We start from the raw sequence: 22,012 nt of genomic DNA, 5'->3' as shown, positions 1-22,012 counted from the left end.
GTCCTGGAGCTCCGTGCAGTGTTTTGGGCCCTCAGGTCCTTCCTTCCGTCCCTCAAGGGCAAGGTGGTGAGGATCTTCACCGACAACACCACCACCATGTTTTACATCAGGAAACAGGGCGGAACCAGGTCCCCAGCGCTGTCCAAGGAGGCGCAGGACCTGTGGCATTGGGCCGTCGCCCAAGGGATTCTTCTGGTGCCGTTTCATCTGGCAGGGATAAAAAACACCATCGCCGACTCACTCAGCAGGGAGCTGCGCTCGTGCCACGAGTGGGAACTACGGCAGGATCTGGTGGATCACCTCTTCCGACGGTGGGGCACACCCCAGATCGACCTGTTCGCGACGGCGACGAACACCAAGTGCCGGAGGTTCGCCAGCAGGTTTCCCCAGACGAGGAGCATGGGCGATGCTTTCTCGTTCCCCTGGGAGGGCCTGTTCCTCTACGCGTTCCCTCCCTTGCCTCTGCTAATCCGGCTCGTCAACCAGCTCAAGAGGTCACGGTGCAGGATGATCCTCGTCGCACCTGCGTGGCCGAGGCAGATATGGTTCCCGGACCTTCTGGACTTGTCGGCGTCCCCGCCAATCAAGCTGCCGGCGGACGCGGATTTACTCTCCAGGGAAGGAGGCGCCATCCTCCACCACGACCCGAAGTCGCTGAACTTGCAGGCCTGGCTCCTGCAGCGCTAGAGTTTGGAGGATACGACATACCGGCCGATTGCAGAGAGGTTCTTGCAAAGGCCAGGGCGTCCTCGACTCTTAAATGCTACGGACACAAATGGAAGAGGTTCTCTGTCTGGTGCTACGCACAGAAGATTAACCCTCTACGGATTACGGCTCCCCAAGTGCTGCCGTACCTGCTGACGCTGGCCAAAGCTGGTCTGGCACACGCGTCCATCAAGATTCATCTTGCTGCGATCTCCCGATACACCAGAACCACGGGCCGGACGTCCTTGTGGTCTCATCGTCTGGTGAAAGAGTTCATGAAGGGACTGTTCAGATCGTTCCCGCCGGTGAAGGCTCCGGCCCCGGCGTGGGAGCTCAACGTGGTGCTGACCAAACTCATGGGACCTCCGTTCGAGCCTCTGCACTCGGCCCCGTTGAAGTTTCTATCGTGGAAAACAGCTTTTCTCGTGGCCATCACCTCCGCACGACGAGTGGGAGAGATCCAGGCCCTTTCCTGCAAGGCCCCGTACTTGACTTTCCACGACACGAGGGTAGTGCTCAGGACGCACCCCTCCTTCATGCCCAAGGTACCGTCGGACTTTCATCTCAACGAACCCTTGGTGTTACCTGTGTTCTTCCCGTCGCCTTCGTCGCCGGCTGAGAGGACTTTGCACTCGCTGGATGTAGCTAGAGCGCTGAAGTTCTACGTGGACCGCACGAAAGGTTTTCGGAAGACGTCACAACTCTTTGTGAACTTTGGACCTGTCAATCAGGGGAAGGCTCTCTCGAAGGCTTCCATCTCCAGATGGCTCTCCGGCTGTATCATGTACTGTCACCGGTTGGCAAACCGACCGCTGCCTGGCCGTCCGAGAGCCCATTCCACCAGAGCGATCGCAGCTACCACGGCGTTCCTATCTGGTGTGCCCCTGCTGGACATATGCAGGGCTGCTACGTGGAGGTCGACGCACACCTTCACGAAATTCTACTGCGTCGACCGGGATTCCAGGGAGGAGTCCAGGGTCGGCCAAGCAGTGCTGCGCAACCTGTTCGCCTGAGGTGAGCCTGGTGAGGAGGTAAGATGCTTAATGTTGAGTTGATGTGATGCTTAATGTTGAGCCTTTGCCACCTCCCGTGGTTGTGCATGTGTGTACTGCTATGTATTCTTTATTCATGAGCATGTGAATCCATGCCAGACCCCATGCTGGAGAAGGAACAAGTTACTTACCTGTAACTGTTGTTCTCCAGCATGGGTCTGGCATGGATTCACATGCGAACCCTCCCGCCTACCCCTCTGCGGCTCTTCACTTGGTCATACTGCCACTTCACGTGCTTCCAAATCTGAAGATGGCTGCCAGAGGCGGTGCTTAGGTAGAGGGCAGTCATTGGCTGTGGTCAGTATGACGCAGAGACCAGTGATTGGTTATTACTACGAAAGACAGATCAGAAACGAAACTGATACTGGTTTTTTCTTTACCGAGGATTCCCAGCCTGACGACGGGGAATATTCATGAGCATGTGAATCCATGCCAGACCCATGCTGGAGAACAACAGTTACAGGTAAGTAACTTGTTCCGTATACATTTCAGGATTATACCAGAGTTTCATTTACCATGTACCAACCACAACATGAAACTGGAGCTTGGAAAGGAATCAAGCAAATTTATTTTTTTTAGCACTTACTGGGCCTCATTACGAGGTTGGGGGTAGCCATGCCTGTAAAATCGGTAAAACCGGCAAGGCTACCCCCAAACTTACATCCGGATCCGGCACCCGCAAATGGGCAATTACCAGGCTATTCCTGCCGAGTCGGACCCGGTAATTGCCCTTACGCTGGTGCCAGGCCCGGTACATCCCCATTTTCCCATTTGAGCCCCATAGGGCTCAATGGGAATGGGGACGTCGGATGCACCGGCACCGTTTACAATGGTGCCGATGCATCTGACATGGGGTGCTCGCGGGTGCCGCACTGCTCGCCAGAACAGACCTAATCGTAGTATGGCGGTACGGTAGCAACGGTGCCCGTAGCGCTACCGCCACTCTTGTTGCCTTAACGCTGTACTTATAATGAGGCCCACTGTGTTTCCTCCTATGTTGTGCATACTTTTTGTGGGTGGAAAATCCACCACTTTTTGGAATGGTGGATATTTCTTTAATAAGCCTACATTTTCTCCTTATTTTCACCTGTTTGCTGGAGCAATGGTTGAGTCGGCTCATGAATATTTTACAGGAAGATGAATGAATGTTTGGCCTGACCAAACGTTCCTTTTAAATATTGGGTTGAAATGTAGCATGTTTTGCATCACACATTTCTGAAAAATTGGATAAAGTCATAAAATGTTCAATCGGTTTTGTGGGGGAACACACAAAACCAACTCTTCCCACCTACTCTCTTCAGGGCTTGCAACATGTACTTGTCCATTCCACCCCTGTGCAGGGCAATGGCTGGGGTTGGTAAAATTTCACTATTGCTAGTACACCCCAGACTGGTATGCCGAACTTGTGTCCTAACTTCCTATTTTTGGAAAAGTCACAAAATCCGCAAACTTCCGAAATCGCCTATACTGATAGCACAGGGCCGCACCCCGCCCTGTGCAGGGCGAATGGGTGGGGTTGGACAGATTTCACTATCGCCAGTACACCCCAGACCTTGGGCCAAAACTTCAGCCCCGCCAACTGTTATGGGGCCGGTGCCAACCCTGAATGTACAACCTTTCCCAAATATATATATTGATGAATAGATGTATTTACTGTGCATGACCCCGGAGGCTGTTGCAGTGCTTTACTGTAACACACAATATAATAACAGCATTTAAGCATTTAAAAAAAAAATGGGAGTACATGTGCATCTGCAATAAAAATGTATTCCACGTGTAAACAAGATGGGATTTCCAAATGAGCACAGGAAAGTCGTTAGGTCGGATAGTTCTGTCTGGCGACCACGTATGCTTGAGACCCAAGCCATGCGTGGGGCATGTACATTGGGATGGCCTGAGCTGTATGCACATATTCGGGTGTATTGTCAGTGTACGAGATGCGGTTCGGTTTGTTGGTAAAGGAGATGTCAAGTGGGCGAACCTATGCGCTGAAATTAAAGTAGAGGCAGTTAATTCATACACTACATGGAATGGTGTTTAGATGATTTGGTTGAGTAACTTTAGCAGCACGCCTGGTTTGAGCACATGATTAATACATTTGTCTTACATGGACATTTAACTTTGGGTCATTGGCCACAGTATTGCTTTAACCACTTACGCAGAATATGCATACTTTGCCCGTAAAGGAACAGTTCTAATCCGATATTGTAATCTGTAAAACCTCAAAGCACTGATTAGTGTTAGATGTCCTGTGCTTCTTCAGCACACTTTACTTCACTGCTGTAGAATGTCTGCTTGATTTGCTCTCTGCCTTTCTATCCTCAGGACGTGAACGATTTTAAGATGACCAACAGAGGCGCCCACGCTGCTGAAGTTTGCGCAAAGAAAGCTTCCCCTACTGCCGAAGAAGCGGGCGCGGACAGGGTGATGACAGACGACGTATTTGATGACAGCTACAGAGGGAAGGAAGGGCCTAAGCCCCCCAGGAGGATTGTCTGGAGGAATGTAATCCTTATGAGCTTTCTACATTTGTCAGCTTTGTACGGGATCGTGCTCATACCTTCAGCAATGTACCTGACCTGGGCATGGTGTAAGTAATTTAGCATTCCCACGTTTTTTTCAAATAAACCTTCATATGTGTAGTTTCCTATAAACGACACTTTTTTTTAAACATTGAATCCATTTGAACACGGTGGACGGATTCTTGCACGGTTCAAAGTGACTTTGCACTGCTGACACAAACCCTGATTTATGAACTGTGCAAACTGTATTTTGCAGTGCAGAGTCCGTGCAAAGTCACACGACTTTGCACGGACTCTGCACTACAAACATACACCTTGCACAGTTCCATGAATCAGGGTTTGTGTTGGCAGTGCAGTCACTTTTTTTTTAGCAATGCAGTAACTTTGAACTGTGCAAAAAATTCCATAAATCGGGCCAGTGTGTTTTTCTCCACATGACGAAAACCTGCTCATTATACAAGTTGCTGGTTACTATTTGTGGAGGGCATACTATGTACGTTGCATAGCAACGTAATAAGCAACTCACCTTTTGCCTGCCAACTAATCCTAGAAGTTTACGCGCTGCTTGCCAAATTTCGCCGAGCCAAACCACATGAAAAATATTTCTGGGACTCCATATGTTGCAATATATTCTTAGTTTATTCCACCCTTTGCTGGCAAAAGCAATTGGACACGTGTGTGTGTGTGTGTGTGTGTGTGTGTTGGTGCAAAATAATTCATATCTATCTAGAATCCAACTGCTTATACATATTTTTTTAAAATATGCAAGATCTACTATTTGTTCTGTACACTTTTAAAAAAAAGCTGGTCGTGAGAACATGAACTCCAAGTCAAAATGTGCCTTCCTTCTGAAATTTGATTACACAAAAAATCCTTATGTGGTGAAAATTCTGCAGAGCATGATGGTCATGGCATGATGCTCAATGAATAAAACCTGATTGTATGATAACCCTCATCGGCCAACTCCCTTATACCCCTTCTTGCACATGAGGTTTAGCCACACCCGAAGATGGGCACCCTGCTGGTAAAACCCCTTTCCTAGTAGGCAGTGTACCAAACCATTCTGGTACTGGGCAGAGGTCCAGAAGAGATGCATAGATACAAATAACGATTTCCTGCTGGGCGAGGTGCTGAAGGACTACTTAAACGAGGTTGTCCATTGTTGTTGACTTGCATTTTACAACTGTTAACCAATGCAACTAGACTCTGGCCAGTTTCCTTTGTGCAAGACACCCACGCCTTTTTACGATTCCAGATTGTGCAAAGCAGCAGATTTCCACTTATGCAAATGGCCCTAGTTTTGGGGATCTTGCTTACTGCCCACAAGACATGTTTTCAAAGCCTAATATTTAATTCAGTGGAATTAGGTGGTTTTGGTTTCCCCAATTGCACTATGTTGCTTGTTATCCAGAGGATGTAAACTACATGCTCTTCCAAATTACCTTTCTATTTAAGGTCTGGCACTATAACTGGCTTCATTATTTATAGATTACTATTGTGTTTACTTAAATGATGCACATAATCTTGTACTTGAAATTATCTATGTTTAATCAAATTAGTTCAGCTTTTCTTCTCTCTCATTTTTTTCTTATGGTCTCTCTACTACACGTTTTTCCCTGCTCATGCAGCTCGTCAGGAGGGATGACAAATAATACAGTTTATGAAATAAAGCCAGATTATAAAATTATGTATGTAATCTAACGATGTGATTTGAAAAACGTAAGGTACTATGTGAATACGGGTCAAATGTATTGATGTAGAATTAATTTCCACAAGTGAAGATCTTTGTTTTATTATCCACTTATAAATGAAACATGTAGCTTATCAATAAGGCAAGGCCGCATTCACTAATACTTTACGTTTTACAAAGCACATCACACGCTTGTTATATTAGACATAATTACAATATGCGTTTTTATGTCATATATGGTATTAGTTATTGCACGATACAAGCTGCATGAGGAGTGAAACACGTAAAGAGGATAAGCGAGCATGAGAAAATGACATTTAATACATTTAAATGATAACAAAAGAAGCCACACTAATTAGAATAAACGTACACAATTTGAAGTACAACAATACATGTTGCGCTATATAATCAAGCAGCTTGTATTCATTTTGCTATTAGTCACAGAGGGCCACGGCAGTTGACTATACACACATTGACGTTCCAATAAGGAGTTTGATAAGGGACTCGCGGGCTACCTATTTTATTTGTAGCCAGGTTGTGTATACATCTGCAGGTCTTTGATGGCTTGTTCTTCTGCATTTTTGGCTTGACCAGTTGGTTTTCCATGCCAGACAATGAGGAGTCAGGTAGCCGCTTTCCTCGGTCAGATAATGGTCGTGCTCCCTATCTTCCATGAGGAATACACAGGGATTTGGGTTGAGAATTCCACATTCCTCTCATTTACAAAATAATCCATGCAGCCCCTTCAAGCAGAAGCAGACATGATTGGACATCTAATTCAGCAGGTTTTCATCCTCTTTAGATCTGTCTGAGTGCTAGTCTTGTCTGTGTCTCAAGGGGAGAACGCTACCACTGGTTGGGATTTCAACTCCCTGGTATTACTTTTCTTTCTTTGAGGTTATTAAAGAAGACCTGCAGTGTGGGTATTTATTTCTTCATGTCAATGGTATATTAGTTACCTTTTTTTCCAATCACTGTGCCTGCATTTTTTCACGTCTTCATAGAGCTAATGGACCCGATTTATAGAAAATGCACATTGACCCTGCAAAGTCCTGTGCGCGTAACACCACTTTGCGCGTACCTGCACACAAAACCATGTCATGCGTGATCCAGGTATTCATGGAATTTGAATTGCAAAGTAACCCAAAGCACACGTAGTGACCAGAATGCCCACGAAACAGCCCCACACAAAGCAGATCTAGCCACATTTACCAACCAATGCCCCCTCCTCGTCCGCAAAGTCATGCACCCCTGCAATACAGCGTATTGACTCGTAACTCAAGTCGGCCCCCCGGTAAATCTGCGTGCGAACGCCCGTAAACTATGACTGCACCCCTCTTATTTGCATATGCGCACCCCTAATTGTTCTCGTCTCCCCAGCTACGTGCACATAGCCCTATATTTCCGATCTGACTTTACCGTTGCGTGTTGATTCTATGGGATTGGGACTTTGTGCATACCTTCATGTGGCGGTGAGATCGCAAGATTTGCGTGCTGATTTCCCCGATGTGACGTTGTGCGGTCAGATCCATGAATATGCTTGTTTTTTTTTATGCAGTGCTAGGTGTGCGTTTTCCTCATGCAGGCTGTTACTCGACACACTCACGTAATGCCTTGCTCTTCCTCATACTGTGTGGGGTATGGGGAATATGCATTTTCTGCCCCTGTTTACTACATTGCGTAGGCCCCTCCCACACTTTGCGTGGGGTCTCACACAAGTCGCTAGACTGCACGCAGAGATGGACAGACCTACGCGAAGTATCCGCAAGGACCTGGAAATGCACGCAAATTGAGTTCCACGAATCAGTTAACAGACTTTTGCGTGCTGATTAGTGGCCACTCAGATGAAAGATAGCTAGTGAACTGTCTATGGTAATTTGTAATCCCAAAATAATGCCTATGCTTACTGGCCGAGGTCTGCAAAGTTGCCAGCCTGTCTCATTTCCACAGAAGGTGGGAGAAATTGGCCCCATCTCTAGAGCGTACCTAACCGTCATTCTCTTTTAGACCATATTTAAACCTCCTTTACCTGGGTCCAACATTTTCTAGCCAGCAATCTTTGCTGGCTATGTGTCGCAAAATATTTGATTAACATATCTATATAATTAATCACGCTGCTGTGGTGAGAGCTGTGCGAAACACCAAAATGAATACTATCGCTGGGAAACGGATTTTGTACCTAAACCACTGAATGTAATCTCTGAAAAACAATTGCGTGTATGCGTCTGTAGTCATGCCGACCACGAATTCTGAAACATTACGGTACAGATTGGAACATAGAGGAGATCAACCTAAACAACACATATTATTGTGTCTGGTATATCATTTTACATACACCAACTTCTCCTAGGGGGAAAATCTAAACCACAGGTATCCAAGGCTAGGACTTTCACGGATTTGACCCAACCTGTTTTAGGCCCTAACGGACAGTTCTGAAGGAATGCCATCCCTATCCAAACCCACACTAACTGGTTTACTGGTCTGACTGGAGAGCGGTTGATCCCTCATCAATCTAGTGAATACACTTCTTGCGGTCTCTGATGCCATCCAGCAGACTAAAGTTTGACCTTTTTTTCACTGGGCTGTTACATTTGGCTCTCTGGTTTGAGCCTTAACGTTGCGTAATAAATCCTGCTTTATAATTACATAATGTGCTGTTGCATCTTGTGCACAACCGCAATGAGTCTGCTTTCTTTTGTTTGATGTTGGTAAGAGTGGTAGTAACACAACCTGTTTCTCTAAAGCTTATTTTAGGATCTAACTGCATTGTTTGCAATAAAGTGAAATAAATAAAATACAAATATCACTGCTCATTGGCACATAAGCATGCCCGGCATTCATAGTGCACAGTTTTGTGAGCACTGCATACGTGAACTTAAGAAATACGAGCCAGTGCTTGCTTGGTTGCAGTTCCCTGCCATCACTGTTTACAATCCCAAGCATGTTATGCATATATGTTTCTAGCCGCAGGATGGCCTAAGAGGCTTCACACTGTCTTGTGATGCTGTGTAATGGTAGAGTTGGAGACTGATCTTTCTTTGAAGGTGCCAAAACAAACCCAGATGTTTACTCAAAGAAGGAACATTTTCAGATAAAACATTACCTATTAGCACAAAATGAGTTAATGTTATAATTAACTACCCATGAGTTAATGTTATAATTAACTAACCAATTTTATAATTTTTGATGTTATAATTAACTACCTATAGCCTCTGCTTAAACTATGACAAGACGGAACTGCTGATCGTCGGTTCACAGGCCCGTCTCAATAAACTTGACCCCAGATACCAATCCTTCACCATTGATGACAACATTATAAAAGTGTCTAAAAAAGTCAAAACACTGGGTGTGCATCTTGACTCCACTCTCTCTCTCAAAAAACCAATTAACGCCACCTTCATATCTACAGCCTACACCAATAAACTTATTAATGTCTGTAAACTATTCTTATACACCAACAGCTGCCTCACACTGGCTAGGGCCCTCATATTGTCCAAACTGGACTACTGTAACACACTCTTCCTCGGTACCACTGACCACAACTTGAACAGACTACAGATACTCCAAAACAACGCCCTCAGATGTGACCTTAATCTCCCCCGCAAGGCCCACATTTCCACCTTCAGAAAGGAATGTCACTGGCTCCCCATCCGTGAGAGAATTAAATTACGTGCACTGGTCATCACACACAAATGCCTCTATATGACAGCCCCACATTACTTATCAGACAAATTCACGAGACAGCACTCTACCAGACCAACTAGATCCCCATACCTACACCAACTTAACATCCTGAAGTTCAGCCTGAAAACGGCTGGGGGAGAAAGCTTTCCTGTGCTAGCAGCGAAATGCGGGAACGCGCTACCAATGACAATCAGAGCCGGCCCGTTGTTCTGGTCGTTCAGAGCCAAGGTAAAGGAACTGCTCATAACTCAGCAATAGACTGTTAACTGCACTTAGCTAAATTTTGCTTCCTGTTTCCTTGTTTCAAATGTATCCATGCATCAAATGTATGCCACCGTGTTTGCCACTATGCCACTTGTATCTTTGTTTCAAATGTATGCCTCCACTGCGGCGGACTAACTTGTAACCTGGTCCCTCTATAACTTTACTATGTCCCTCTTCATGGACCATTCTGTAACCTGGTTCCTCACACCATTTATTGCACTGTATCCTCCCTGGTTGTCCTTTGTATGTGCAACTTTCTGTTACCATTGCTACTCCTAAGGACAGAGCGCCCAGTTACCTCAGGGTTCGGCTGCGCTATACAAATAAACAAACTAAACTAACCAATTTTATAATTTGGCACTTGGAAATGTTTTCGTGAAGCTGGGGGAGTCTTATTGCATCTGCCAAATTTGATAATAATTCCTAGTAGATAGTATTGCTGTTGAAAGTGTCTCTTTTTAAGAGGGCTTGTCTCTGGATGCCTATGCAATTTTGTCTTGTTTTCTTATTCGTGCAGGTTTCCGCTTCAGAGTAGCTGAGCAGGGCTCAGATAATGTGATATTGACTGGAGGCCACTTTGTCATTGATAAGCAGACACATTGCTCATGTGTTGTGGGAAACAGTTCTTCGCTTAATTCAGTTTATTTTCCAATGTCCGTGGTGAATATATGGGGAGGTGCGTGGGTCGCATCCACTTTGCTACTAGCTAGTTTTTTTTTCAGCACAGACATTGTGATTTAAGCAATAAACCCTGATGACGGAGGGCGGGGTGGGGGGGGAGAGGAGTGCTGCAAAAGCCTTAAAGTGGGCCTTGGTGCCATTACCTGATAGCTAATGCCAGCCAAAGAGGGGTTTATAACTATTGGCACCCTGGGATGCTTTTCAGTGTTCTAATTCTGTTTTCTTTTTTAGGTTGAGAAACGGCACAATTTCTGTTTCTCAACTTAAAAAAAAAAAAAAAAAAGCCACGATGAATGTAGGGAACATGTCTGTTCTCCGTTTCCATGGTGGCCATAGCAGCAGAGAGTGAGGCCTGGAACAGGGTTTGTTCCGATAGAGGCAAGGACAAGGCAGCTCAAGATAGATGGGACTGGGCTTGAGGGTGGAGATGGGAGTGGGGGGGGGGTTGTGTGAAAAGGTGAGGATGCAAGGGTAAGGAGCACGGGCACAGACAATTCACCTGACGGGCATGGAATATGACAGCCTCCGGCTTGTGAGGAGGCTCAGAATGCAAGATGGTACCCTAAGGGGATAGCCCACCAATCCGAGTTTCCTGGTTGGTTGGAAGGCCTTTCCCGGGTGCTCATTTTATATATAGATGCATAACTGTCTCATTGTTTTTTTCACTTGTACTTTAAAGGCATGCTTTCGAGTGACCAGTCCTGATTCAAAGAATTCTGCTCCTATTTTCTTGCTGGTGGTTGTGGATGTACCAGGGGGCAGTGATTGGCTAGAATGCTGAGTTTTCCAGCCAATCAGGGGGCCTATGAATTCTTGTAATCTGATTCAGTCGAGGTCTCGGCATTTCAAGCAATCTAGGCATTCGAAACTTTCCGGGCCTCTGATTGACCGAGACTCCCATACATTACTTGTGTGCTGTGGAGTGGAATTGCTGTGGGTCAGGTTTGGCCCCCATGACACTTTTTTCCTCTGCAGTATGGTGATTGGCGTTTTCACCAGCACTAATCCCATGTCTCATCACTTTGCTTGCCATTACAATCAATGGGCTATGGGCTATGTGTCGTGTTTTTCAGTTTGAGCTGCACACACAGGGTTTCTTCTTGATATTGGGGGCTGATTTGAAATTTGTTAGTGCAGTGTACGGGGACAAAACCATGATTATACAAACCTCCAATATAATGCAAATATAATATGCAAACTCCGAATGGACTGAAATGTTCAAAATGGAAACAAAGTGGGATGTTCTAAACAGGCACACTAGGCTATCGCCACCAGCACATTCGAGAAGTGTGTTTCATTGAACTGCTGTTGAGACTCCCAATATACCACTGAGGCAAATACTACCCCTTGGAACACCTTTCTAACTATTTTGTGTGAAGTACACACCAAATGGGGCTCTTTGAAGAGGTGCCATTTCAAGAGAGAAGCACAGACTCAGTGTATTCTCTACTTCCCAGTCCTGACCATGAGATTAGTGTTAGTTCTCCAGCATGGGGTCTGGCATGGATTCACATGCTCATGAATATTCCCCGTCGTCAGGCTGGGAATCCTCGGTAAAGAAAAAACCAGTATCAGTTTCGTTTCTGATCTGTCTTTCGTAGTAATAACCAATCACTGGTCTCTGCGTCATACTGACCACAGCCAATGACTGCCCTCTACCTAAGCACCGCCTCTGGCAGCCATCTTCAGATTTTTACCGCACGTTCATGTGTTGGGATCCTCGTGCCTTTGCTCTCGAGCGTTAGTGCTATTTTTCGTGCTTTTTCACAAAAAACTTCGATTCTTTCGGTCAAAAGAGCCTCAAGCTCCACCGATCCTACATCCGATCAACGGGGACCCGTGTCGGATTCATCTGTGCCCCTCAAGGGTGAAGATTTCGTCGAGCTACGCTTCGGAGGACTCCAGAAGCTTCTCAGGCCCGGTCTCGGAGATGGCCCAGGAGAAGGGAAGCTCGACGCCCGGAAAGCTGTTCAGGGTCTGCCCTGGATGCCAGCTGCAGAACGTCTTCAAGGAGGACGAACACTCTTTCTGCCTTTACTGCCTTCATGAGGACAAGACGCACGTGGAGAAGGACTGTGCGTTTTGCGGCAACATGTCGGAACGGACCATGAAGGACCGCCATCAACGTCTCGCCAACTGGCTGGAGGGTAAGAGCCAGTCTGGCGAGAAGAAGAAGAAATCCGAGCGGTCTTCTAAGACCTTTGAGGGCGCCCCGGCGACGGGGGCCCAACATAAGGCCAAGCACCGCGAGTCCGCTGGCACCGGGAGCGCCGAACGGTCGGGCTCTACGGGCGCCAGGCAGGGCGCACCCTCCCCGGCACCATCAACCACAAGCCAACGCTCTGGGTCGGGTAAGAGGAAGGCCGAGCACCCGGCGAAGCTCCTGGAGAGGCCCCGGTCGAGCTCTAAGGCAGAGGAGGAGCGTGGCAGTGCCCCCTCCCTCAAGGATAAGGCGGTGAGCGCACCTAAGGTGGTGAAGGCCTTGATCCATCCGACCAAGCCCTCTATCGAAACGGTTGCGGCGGCCCTGGCTCAGCCTGTGGTGGCTACACCAGTGGTGGCGACCTCAGGGCCCAGAATCTCCCTGCCTCCGCGGAGGGAGTCTTCCTTTGTGCCCATCGATAGGACCCCCGTGAAACCCTCCGTGGGGAAGAAGAAGGGGGGGCAGGGCGTCGTCGTAGATTCGGCCTCAACCTCAGAAGAGGAGCTGATCGAGGTCTTAAGCCACGGCCTAGGCGTGGAAGAAGGCCAGCCCGTCGGAATGGACCCCGACGCAGGTGACGACGACGACATCGTCGAGGATACCGACGGGGCCCCTGCTCGCCCGTCGGATTCCCCTCTGCCAGCGCCGCAAGACAACTCGGCGGCCATTTTGTTGGCCATACAGTCCTTATGCTCCGAGATAAGGACGAGGCTACCGTTACCGACGGAGGAACCTCTCCCGTCGGGGGATCCAGAACCGGGACCTTCTGGTGTTCCCCCCCACCAAGAAAAGAAGGATCCATCCACCACCTCCTTTTCAACCGTCGCGCCCCGTCCAGCCCTCCTCCCCGTCCACCCGAGGGGATGATACGGGGACTGACACGGCAGCGACGGGTACGGACGACGAGGCATACGACGAGGATTTTCCGTCGTCGCCTCCCACCAGGGCTTCTCCGCCCGACGAGATCGGATCTTTCCACTCCATGATCTCCAGGGCTTCCGAGCTTTTCCAACTCTGCCCTGAGGAGAAGAAAAAGGAAGGCTTCCTTTATCAGCGGCGCGAGGCCAAGAGGAAGACGGTCCTCGCAGTGCCTCTGTTGGACGACATTTGGGATGAGGGCCTTTCCCTCCTCAAGAACCCTTCCACGACGCCAGCTAGAAGAGACCGGTACGAGAAAAAGTACCGGGTCCCGGACACGGCCCCCCTATGCCTCCGGGCGCAGCCTACCCCGGACTCCGTCGTCTCCGCGGCAGCCAGGAAGAAAGCGGGGGGGGTGCGGCCTCCACATCAACTTCCCCGCCGGACGGCGAGGGAAAGAAATTGGATGCTATGGGACGTAGAGTCATCTCGTCGGCAGCGACGACGATTAAAGCGGCCAACGCCTTGGCTATCGTGGCCCGCTACGACAGGGAGCTCTGGTACAAGATAGCTCCCCTGCTGGATTTTCTGCCGGACGACAAGAGGGCGGAGGCCCTTGAGATCCTGCAGGAAGGTGAGGTGGCGTCGGACCACGCCATCACCGTGGCGACGGACATCGCCGACACTGGGTTCCGCCAGCTGGGCAACGGCGTTTGCCTTCGACGTCGTGGATGGCTCAAAGCTACAGACTTTCGGCAGGACGTCCAGACCAGAGTCCTGGACATGCCCTTCGACGGGAACAACCTGTTTGGGAAGACAGTGGACGATTCCCTTCAGGCCATCAAGGCGGATACTGAGACGGCCAGGGCCCTTGGAGTCCTGCAGCAACGACGAACGCCCTTTCGGAGCGGCGGAGGCAAGGGCGCCTCCAAAGGTTCCGGCGGCGGTTTCGCTTCCTACCGTCAAGCGGCCCGCTCGTCGTCGCAAGAGGCCTACAGAGGACGAGGCAAGTCTAGCGGACCCCGCCGTCGTCGCCAAGGAGGTCAAGGCGGCAAGGCCGCGTCCAAGCAGGATTGAACCGGCCGTGGGGTCGGGCCCCCACCGAAGCACCCCGGTGGGAGGCCGGCTGGCGGGCTTCGTCAGCGTGTGGGAGTCCATCTCCACCGACCGTTGGGTGCTGGACGCCCTGGCCCGGGGCCACGCGCTCGAGTTTCAAAGAAGGTGCCCGCGCGTCCCCCCCGTGGCCAGGAAAGAACTTCACGTCCCTCAACTTCTCCTGGAGGTAAAGGCGATGCTCAGAAAGGGCGCCATCGAACTCGTCCCAAAGAGGCTTCGGGGCTCCGGAGTCTACTCGCGATACTTCCTCGTGAAGAAGAAGACGGGAGGATGGCGCCCCATCCTAGACCTGCGACGTCTGAACAAGTTCATCAAGGCGCAGAAGTTCCGGATGGTCACCCTCCAGCACGTCCTGGGTCAGCTGGAGGAAGGAGACTTCCTATCGTCGTTGGATTTGGAGGATGCCTACTTCCACATTCCCATCCTAAAGGGGCACCGAAAATTCCTCAGATTCGTGGTCCAAGGGCGTCATTACCAGTTCAAAGCCCTCCCCTTCGGACTACGGTCGGCACCCAGGGTATTCACCAAGTGCCTCGCACCGGTGGCGGCGCAGCTGCGCCGCGAGGGGATTCACGTCTACCCCTACCTGGACGACTGGCTCATCCGCGCCAAGACGAGGGAGCTCGCCGTGGTCCACACGGCAAGGACCGTCCAACTCCTCACGGACCTGGGATTCTCCGTGAACTACGCCAAATCCCACCTGGTGCCCGCGCAAGTCGCACTGTTTCTGGGAGCGAGGCTCGACACAGTGTCCCTTCTGGCCTCCCCGTCGGAGGAGAGGACCAGGACCATCTTGGGCAAGGTGCAACGGATGTTGGTGGCCGACGCGGCCAAGGTGAGGTCCATCAAGTCCCTCCTCGGGATGATGTCTTCCTGCATCTACCTCATTCCCATGTGCAGGCTCCGGATGCGCCCGTTGCAAGAATTCCTGGATGCGCGCTGGATCCAGACGACGGGCAGCTTCGAGGAAAGGATCAAGCTCGACGAGAGTTTCCGACGAGCGATACGGTGGTGGGGCACCCGCGCGCATCTGACGGCGGGCATGGACTTCCAGACCCCAGCCCACCAGGAGACTGTGACCACGGATGCCTCCCTGGAAGGGTGGGGAGCGCACACCGAAAATCTGCACGCAAGGGGACTCTGGCTCCCGACGGAGAAGTCCCTGCATATCAACGTCCTGGAGCTCCGTGCAGTGTTTTGGGCCCTCAGGTCCTTCCTTCCGTCCCTCAAGGGCAAGGTGGTGAGGATCTTCACCGACAACACCACCACCATGTTTTACATCAGGAAACAGGGCGGAACCAGGTCCCCAGCGCTGTCCAAGGAGGCGCAGGACCTGTGGCATTGGGCCGTCGCCCAAGGGATTTTTCTGGTACCGTTTCATCTGGCAGGGATAAAAAACACCATCGCCGACTCACTCAGCAGGGAGCTGCGCTCGTGCCACGAGTGGGAACTACGGCAGGATCTGGTGGATCGCCTCTTCCGACGGTGGGGCACACCCCAGATCGACCTGTTCGCGACGGCAACGAACACCAAGTGCCGGAGGTTCGCCAGCAGGTTTCCCCAGACGAGGAGCATGGGCGATGCTTTCTCGTTCCCCTGGGAGGGCCTGTTCCTCTACGCGTTCCCTCCCTTGCCTCTGCTAATCCGGCTCGTCAACCAGCTCAAGAGGTCACGGTGCAGGATGATCCTCGTCGCACCTGCGTGGCCGAGGCAGATATGGTTCCCGGACCTTCTGGACTTGTCAGCGTCCCCGCCGATCAAGCTGCCGGCGGACGCGGATCTACTCTCCAGGGAAGGAGGCGCCATCCTCCACCACGACCCGAAGTCGCTGAACTTGCAGGCCTGGCTCCTGCAGCGCTAGAGTTTGGAGGATACGACATACCGGCCGATTGCAGAGAGGTTCTTGCAAAGGCCAGGGCGTCCTCGACTCTTAAATGCTACGGACACAAATGGAAGAGGTTCTCTGTCTGGTGCCACGCACAGAAGATTAACCCTCTACGGATTACGGCTCCCCAAGTACTGCCGTACCTGCTGACGCTGGCCAAAGCTGGTCTGGCACACGCGTCCATCAAGATTCATCTTGCTGCGATCTCCCGATACACCAGAACCACGGGGCGGACGTCCTTGTGGTCTCATCGTCTGGTGAAAGAGTTCATGAAGGGACTGTTCAGATCGTTCCCGCCGGTGAAGGCTCCGGCCCCGGCGTGGGAGCTCAACGTGGTGCTGACCAAGCTCATGGGACCTCCGTTCGAGCCTCTGCACTCGGCCCCGTTGAAGTTTCTATCGTGGAAAACAGCTTTTCTTGTGGCCATCACCTCCGCACGACGAGTGGGAGAGATCCAGGCCCTTTCCTGCAAGGCCCCGTACTTGACTTTCCACGACACGAGGGTAGTGCTCAGGACGCACCCCTCCTTCATGCCCAAGGTGCCGTCGGACTTCCATCTCAACGAACCCTTGGTGTTGCCTGTGTTCTTCCCGTCGCCTTCGTCGCCGGCTGAGAGGACTTTGCACTCGCTGGATGTGGCTAGAGCGCTGAAGTTCTACGTAGACCGCACGAAGTGTTTTCGGAAGACGTCACAACTCTTTGTGAACTTTGGACCTGTCAATCAGGGGAAGGCTCTCTCGAAGGCTTCCATTTCCAGATGGCTCTCCGGCTGTATCATGTACTGTCATCGGTTGGCAAACCGACCGCTGCCTGGCCGTCCGAGAGCCCATTCCACCAGAGCGATCGCAGCTACCACGGCGTTCCTATCTGGTGTGCCCCTGCTGGACATATGCAGGGCTGCTACGTGGAGGTCGACGCACACCTTCACGAAATTCTACTGCGTCGACCGGGATTCCAGGGAGGAGTCCAGGGTCGGCCAAGCAGTGCTGCGCAACCTGTTCGCCTGAGGTGAGCCTGGTGAGGAGGTAAGATGCTTAATGTTGAGTTTATGTGATGCTTAATGTTGAGCCTTTGCCACCTCCCGTGGTTGTGCATGTGTGTACTGCTATGTATTCTTTATTCATGAGCATGTGAATCCATGCCAGACCCCATGCTGGAGAAGGAACAAGTTACTTACCTGTAACTGTTGTTCTCCAGCATGGGTCTGGCATGGATTCACATGCGAACCCTCCCGCCTACCCCTCTGCGGCTCTTCACTTGGTCATACTGCCACTTCACGTGCTTCCAAATCTGAAGATGGCTGCCAGAGGCGGTGCTTAGGTAGAGGGCAGTCATTGGCTGTGGTCAGTATGACGCAGAGACCAGTGATTGGTTATTACTACGAAAGACAGATCAGAAACGAAACTGATACTGGTTTTTTCTTTACCGAGGATTCCCAGCCTGACGACGGGGAATATTCATGAGCATGTGAATCCATGCCAGACCCATGCTGGAGAACAACAGTTACAGGTAAGTAACTTGTTCCATATAAGGCTAGAAAACAAGCTTATCAAGCCTCAGATGTTCAGGATGACCACCCTGCAGGGGGCATCTAACCATTTAAACAAGGGGAGAAAGTGGTGACTCTGAACATGAAAGATGCATACTTTGATATTTCTGTTTTTACCTCGGTTTCAAGTCAGAGAAACCCACATGTTCAGTTCAATGTCTTTCCTTTTGGGATAGCATCAGCACGTGTGTTTACAAAGTTACAAGGTGTGGTAGCCCCACACCTGTGTAAAAAGGAATAGAAGTGTGCCCCTTCTTGGAAGATTGGTTCATAGCTGGAAACCGTGCCTCTCCATGTCATCTGAACGCCAAGACAAAAATCCTTCTTAATCCTCAGCTACTTTTCTCAGTAAGTCTACTGAAGTAGAGTCTAGCCCCACTCACGTCAAAAAAGTTAATCCGTTCAATAAAAACTCAGCCAATTCAATGACATGCCCATCAGAGGAAAGAGTTAAAACTCTTGAAGATCAGACTACTTTTTTATCAGCCTAACCTGTCCAGAGCAGTGCGTACTGTAAGAAAACTCCTAGGGCTGATGGCATACTGCATTTATCTCATCCAGTTTGCAGGCTTCACATAGGCCTCCTCCAAGAGTGGCTCGTAGGGCAGTGGTCACAAGCAACAGGCGACTGGGATGATCTAGTAATCATTTCAAACAAGGTTGTACTAGCCTTAAGAGGAGGATCTTTCGCAAACCTGTTAAATGACTATTCTTTTGTGAATCCACCTATACCAGTGACCATAACAGATACATCGATATTACTGCCACCCACAGCACAGGGCAAGTGAATCCCTCAACAAGCCCCTTCTACACAAACATCCTGGAATTACTAGCCGTGAAGCAAGCATTTTGCAGCTTCCAGGCACTCCTTCTGCACAAAAGCATTCTAATGAACACAGACAACATCACATACCTGGCCCAATTCCATGGGCCATCTCCCGCTCACTAGTAAAAAACCTAATGCCAACAGTCATGGCCACTGTTCGTGTTGCACCAGTACAACTAAAATAACATGGGTCACTGGTCATGAGCTTTGGCAATGGCCAGTGACCCGTGCGCTCTCTCCCGCCCCTTTATGTTCCCCAGTAGTTCTCCCCAAATATTCCCACCGCAACATACCATGCTAAACACGATGCAGCTCTCTATTACCACAGTAATAATGACTATGCTAAAGCAGCACTTGTGGATTACCTCAATTATGGGAACACTCTTCAAACTGTAAGTCTGGCTCCATCCCCACTGCAACTCTCCATGTGCACCCCTCCTTCTTTCTAGGTCACACCATTTCCTCCCCACTATGTAAAAAATCCCTGATCATCTCCTATAATGCCCTTTCACCTGCCAATTTGCATCACACATTTTTTCCCCAATCATTTCTTGAAACCTGTCTGATTTTTGTGGTAAAATGAAAATGATCTGACTCAATGAATGATCCCTAAAGTATTCATTTTGGAGGGACCTGTGCCTGGCGTTATTTTCAAAATCCCAACCATTCGTCCAGTGAGTCAAATGTTATTAGCAATAGAATTTTGGGAAAAGTCAATGCAAATTGATTATCTGTGTCAAGGTTTATGATATAAACTACATTGGAAACAACTTTGAACATGAAGGAAACTTAAGTCACACTTGCAGGGGTAGACTGAGCATGGTGTGTCTGGTGCCCTGTACGAATATGAAGGGACCAGCTAGCCAGTCAAGAGGCAGACTGGGGATCAGCAGGGGTGGGGGAGAGAGAAGGAGAAAGAAAAAAGGGAGGTCTTGAGAAGCTCCAGAAGATCCGTTTCAACTCTGAGAGGGGCGGGGATGCCCTTCCAGAGGGAGGTACCTGCAGAGGAGGACTCTGCTTGGAAAAGTGTCTGATCTGCAGAGAGTTGGCGCTAAAAGACCGAAGGGCTCTAAAAGGAAGGAATTTAGGGAGAGGGAGAGTTGGATGTAGCAAGGTACAACGCCCCAAAAAGCTTGTGGATGATGCAGAGGGTCTTGAATTTGATCCTCACAGCAACCGGGAGCCAGTGAAGAGATTTTAGGGCTGGAGAGATGTAGTACCTGGGTTGGAGGTAAGGATAAGTCTTGCAGTCCTATTCGGGATTAGTTGAAGGGGGCAAAGGGAGGAAGGAGGTAGATTGAGGAAGAGGCTGTTGCAGTAGGCCAGCCAGGAGAGGACCAGGGATCTGAAGACATTGAGTTCCTTGGGGAAGGAGAGGATGGAAGCAAGCCTCTTAGGAGGTGCAGCTGAAAGTGGGCCTTCTTGGCAAGGTCCGTGATGTGAGGTGAGAGAGTGTAGTCGAAGAGGACACTAAGGATTTTTGCCTCACAAGCCCCCTCACCCCCACAGCCCATGGAGGCTGGCCAGAGAGTGTGAGGGAAAGAGGGAGCAGGGGTCCAAATGTGAAGGATCTCTGTCTTACTGACATTGAGGCAGCTATCGTTAGCAGTACACCATGCCTAAATAGCAGAGAGGCTGTCAGGAATTAGAGAGGAAGCGGAGGAGGCAGAGAAGGGAAGCTTGAAGGAGCGCTACGTTTCATCTGCATAACAATGGAAGTTAGGAGAGAAGGTGATCAGATGGGCTAGAGGGGCAAGGTAGATGTTGAAGAGGATAGAGGGACACCGCAGGTTGAGAGAGAGAGATGGACGAGAGAAAAGGGCCCAGTTGTACCTGGGAAGGATTGTCAGAGAGGAAGGAGGTCAACCAGTCCGGAGCCAGGTCTGTGATGCCCGAGGGTATCACAGAGCCGATTTATGAGTGTGGCATGATTGACTGTATCAAAGGCAGAGGAACGGTCAAGAAGGATGAGAACGGAAGGAGAATTGGAGTCGAGATTAGAGAGCAAGTGTTCACGGATATTCAGGAGTGCAGTGTCCGTGCCTCTGGCAGCACTGAATCCAGTCTGTTGGTCATGGGGGCAACCAACCGATTGAGTGTGGTGGATAAACTGGGAGATGGCCAACATCTCCAAGAGTTTGCCCAGGAAGGGGGTAATGGAGATAGGCCGGTTGTTAGCCAGATAGGAAGGGACAGCAGAAAGCTTTTTGAGGAAAGGGTGCACAAGGGAGTACCTGGGGAGTGAAGGGAAGGAACCAGTGGCAAAGGAGTGATTGCAGAAATCGGCCAAGGCTGGAGCAAGGGAGACAATGTTGTCGTTGCTAGTACTGGATGTGCAGGGGAGCACCTGTTTGGATGAGACTTTCATAGAGCCTACTTGTCTAGAAACCTCATCAGGTGATATGGGAGAGAAAGAGAAAAGTGGGAGGGATTTGTGTGTTTTGGTTCATATTGCTTTTTCTGTCCTTGGACTGTGCACCTTAAATGTAGTTTGGTTTAAAAAGTTGTTAAAGATGGTAGTAAAAATGTTTCTGTGAGCTAGAGCTTTTAGTAATTTTGGATGTATGTTTGCAGTAATTTAATGTTATGATTGTTGGTATAGGTTTTACTGGCATTTAATGTAAGGTGTATATTTCAAGGTCACTTAATGTGGTATATACATGGTACGGTGGTGTGTTTTTGAAATGTATTACATGTTTTGTCTATATGTTCATGCGTGGTGTTAAGTTCTAGTTATTTGATGTTACTGTTGTAGTTATTTGTGAGGTTGAGTAGAGTTAAGTATCCAACTACATTGGTTTTAATGTTTTTTATTTGTTATTTTTATGGTTAGTGTTATTTTTATGCTTCATATGTTAATTAACATTTATAATTTCAATGTTTGTAGACTTAAATCTTATATAAACTTTTTTTTTTAAATGTTTTCCCCACTGATTTCCATTTTTCTTTAGATTACTGTGTCGGTGCATATTAGCCC

The 22,012-nt window shown here is 49.4% G+C and overlaps 1 protein-coding gene across 2 annotated transcripts in view; it reads left to right on the top strand.

Annotated features, from left to right (window-relative positions):
- SCD (stearoyl-CoA desaturase) overlaps positions 1-22,012 on the top strand; it is a 126,178-nt gene that overhangs the window by 33,726 nt on the left and 70,440 nt on the right. For both annotated transcript variants that reach the window (XM_069610495.1, XM_069610496.1), the window contains exon 2: positions 4,083-4,347. In XM_069610495.1, coding sequence (XP_069466596.1) covers positions 4,101-4,347 — 247 coding nt within the window. In that variant the 5' untranslated portion in view covers positions 4,083-4,100. The remainder of the gene's footprint in view (positions 1-4,082; positions 4,348-22,012) is intronic.

Source organism: Ambystoma mexicanum, chromosome 8 (assembly GCF_040938575.1).
Source record: "Ambystoma mexicanum isolate Mex_15411 chromosome 8, UKY_AmexF1_1, whole genome shotgun sequence".
NCBI lineage: Eukaryota > Metazoa > Chordata > Amphibia > Caudata > Ambystomatidae > Ambystoma > Ambystoma mexicanum.
This window is presented reverse-complemented; position numbering and strand designations above follow the sequence as displayed.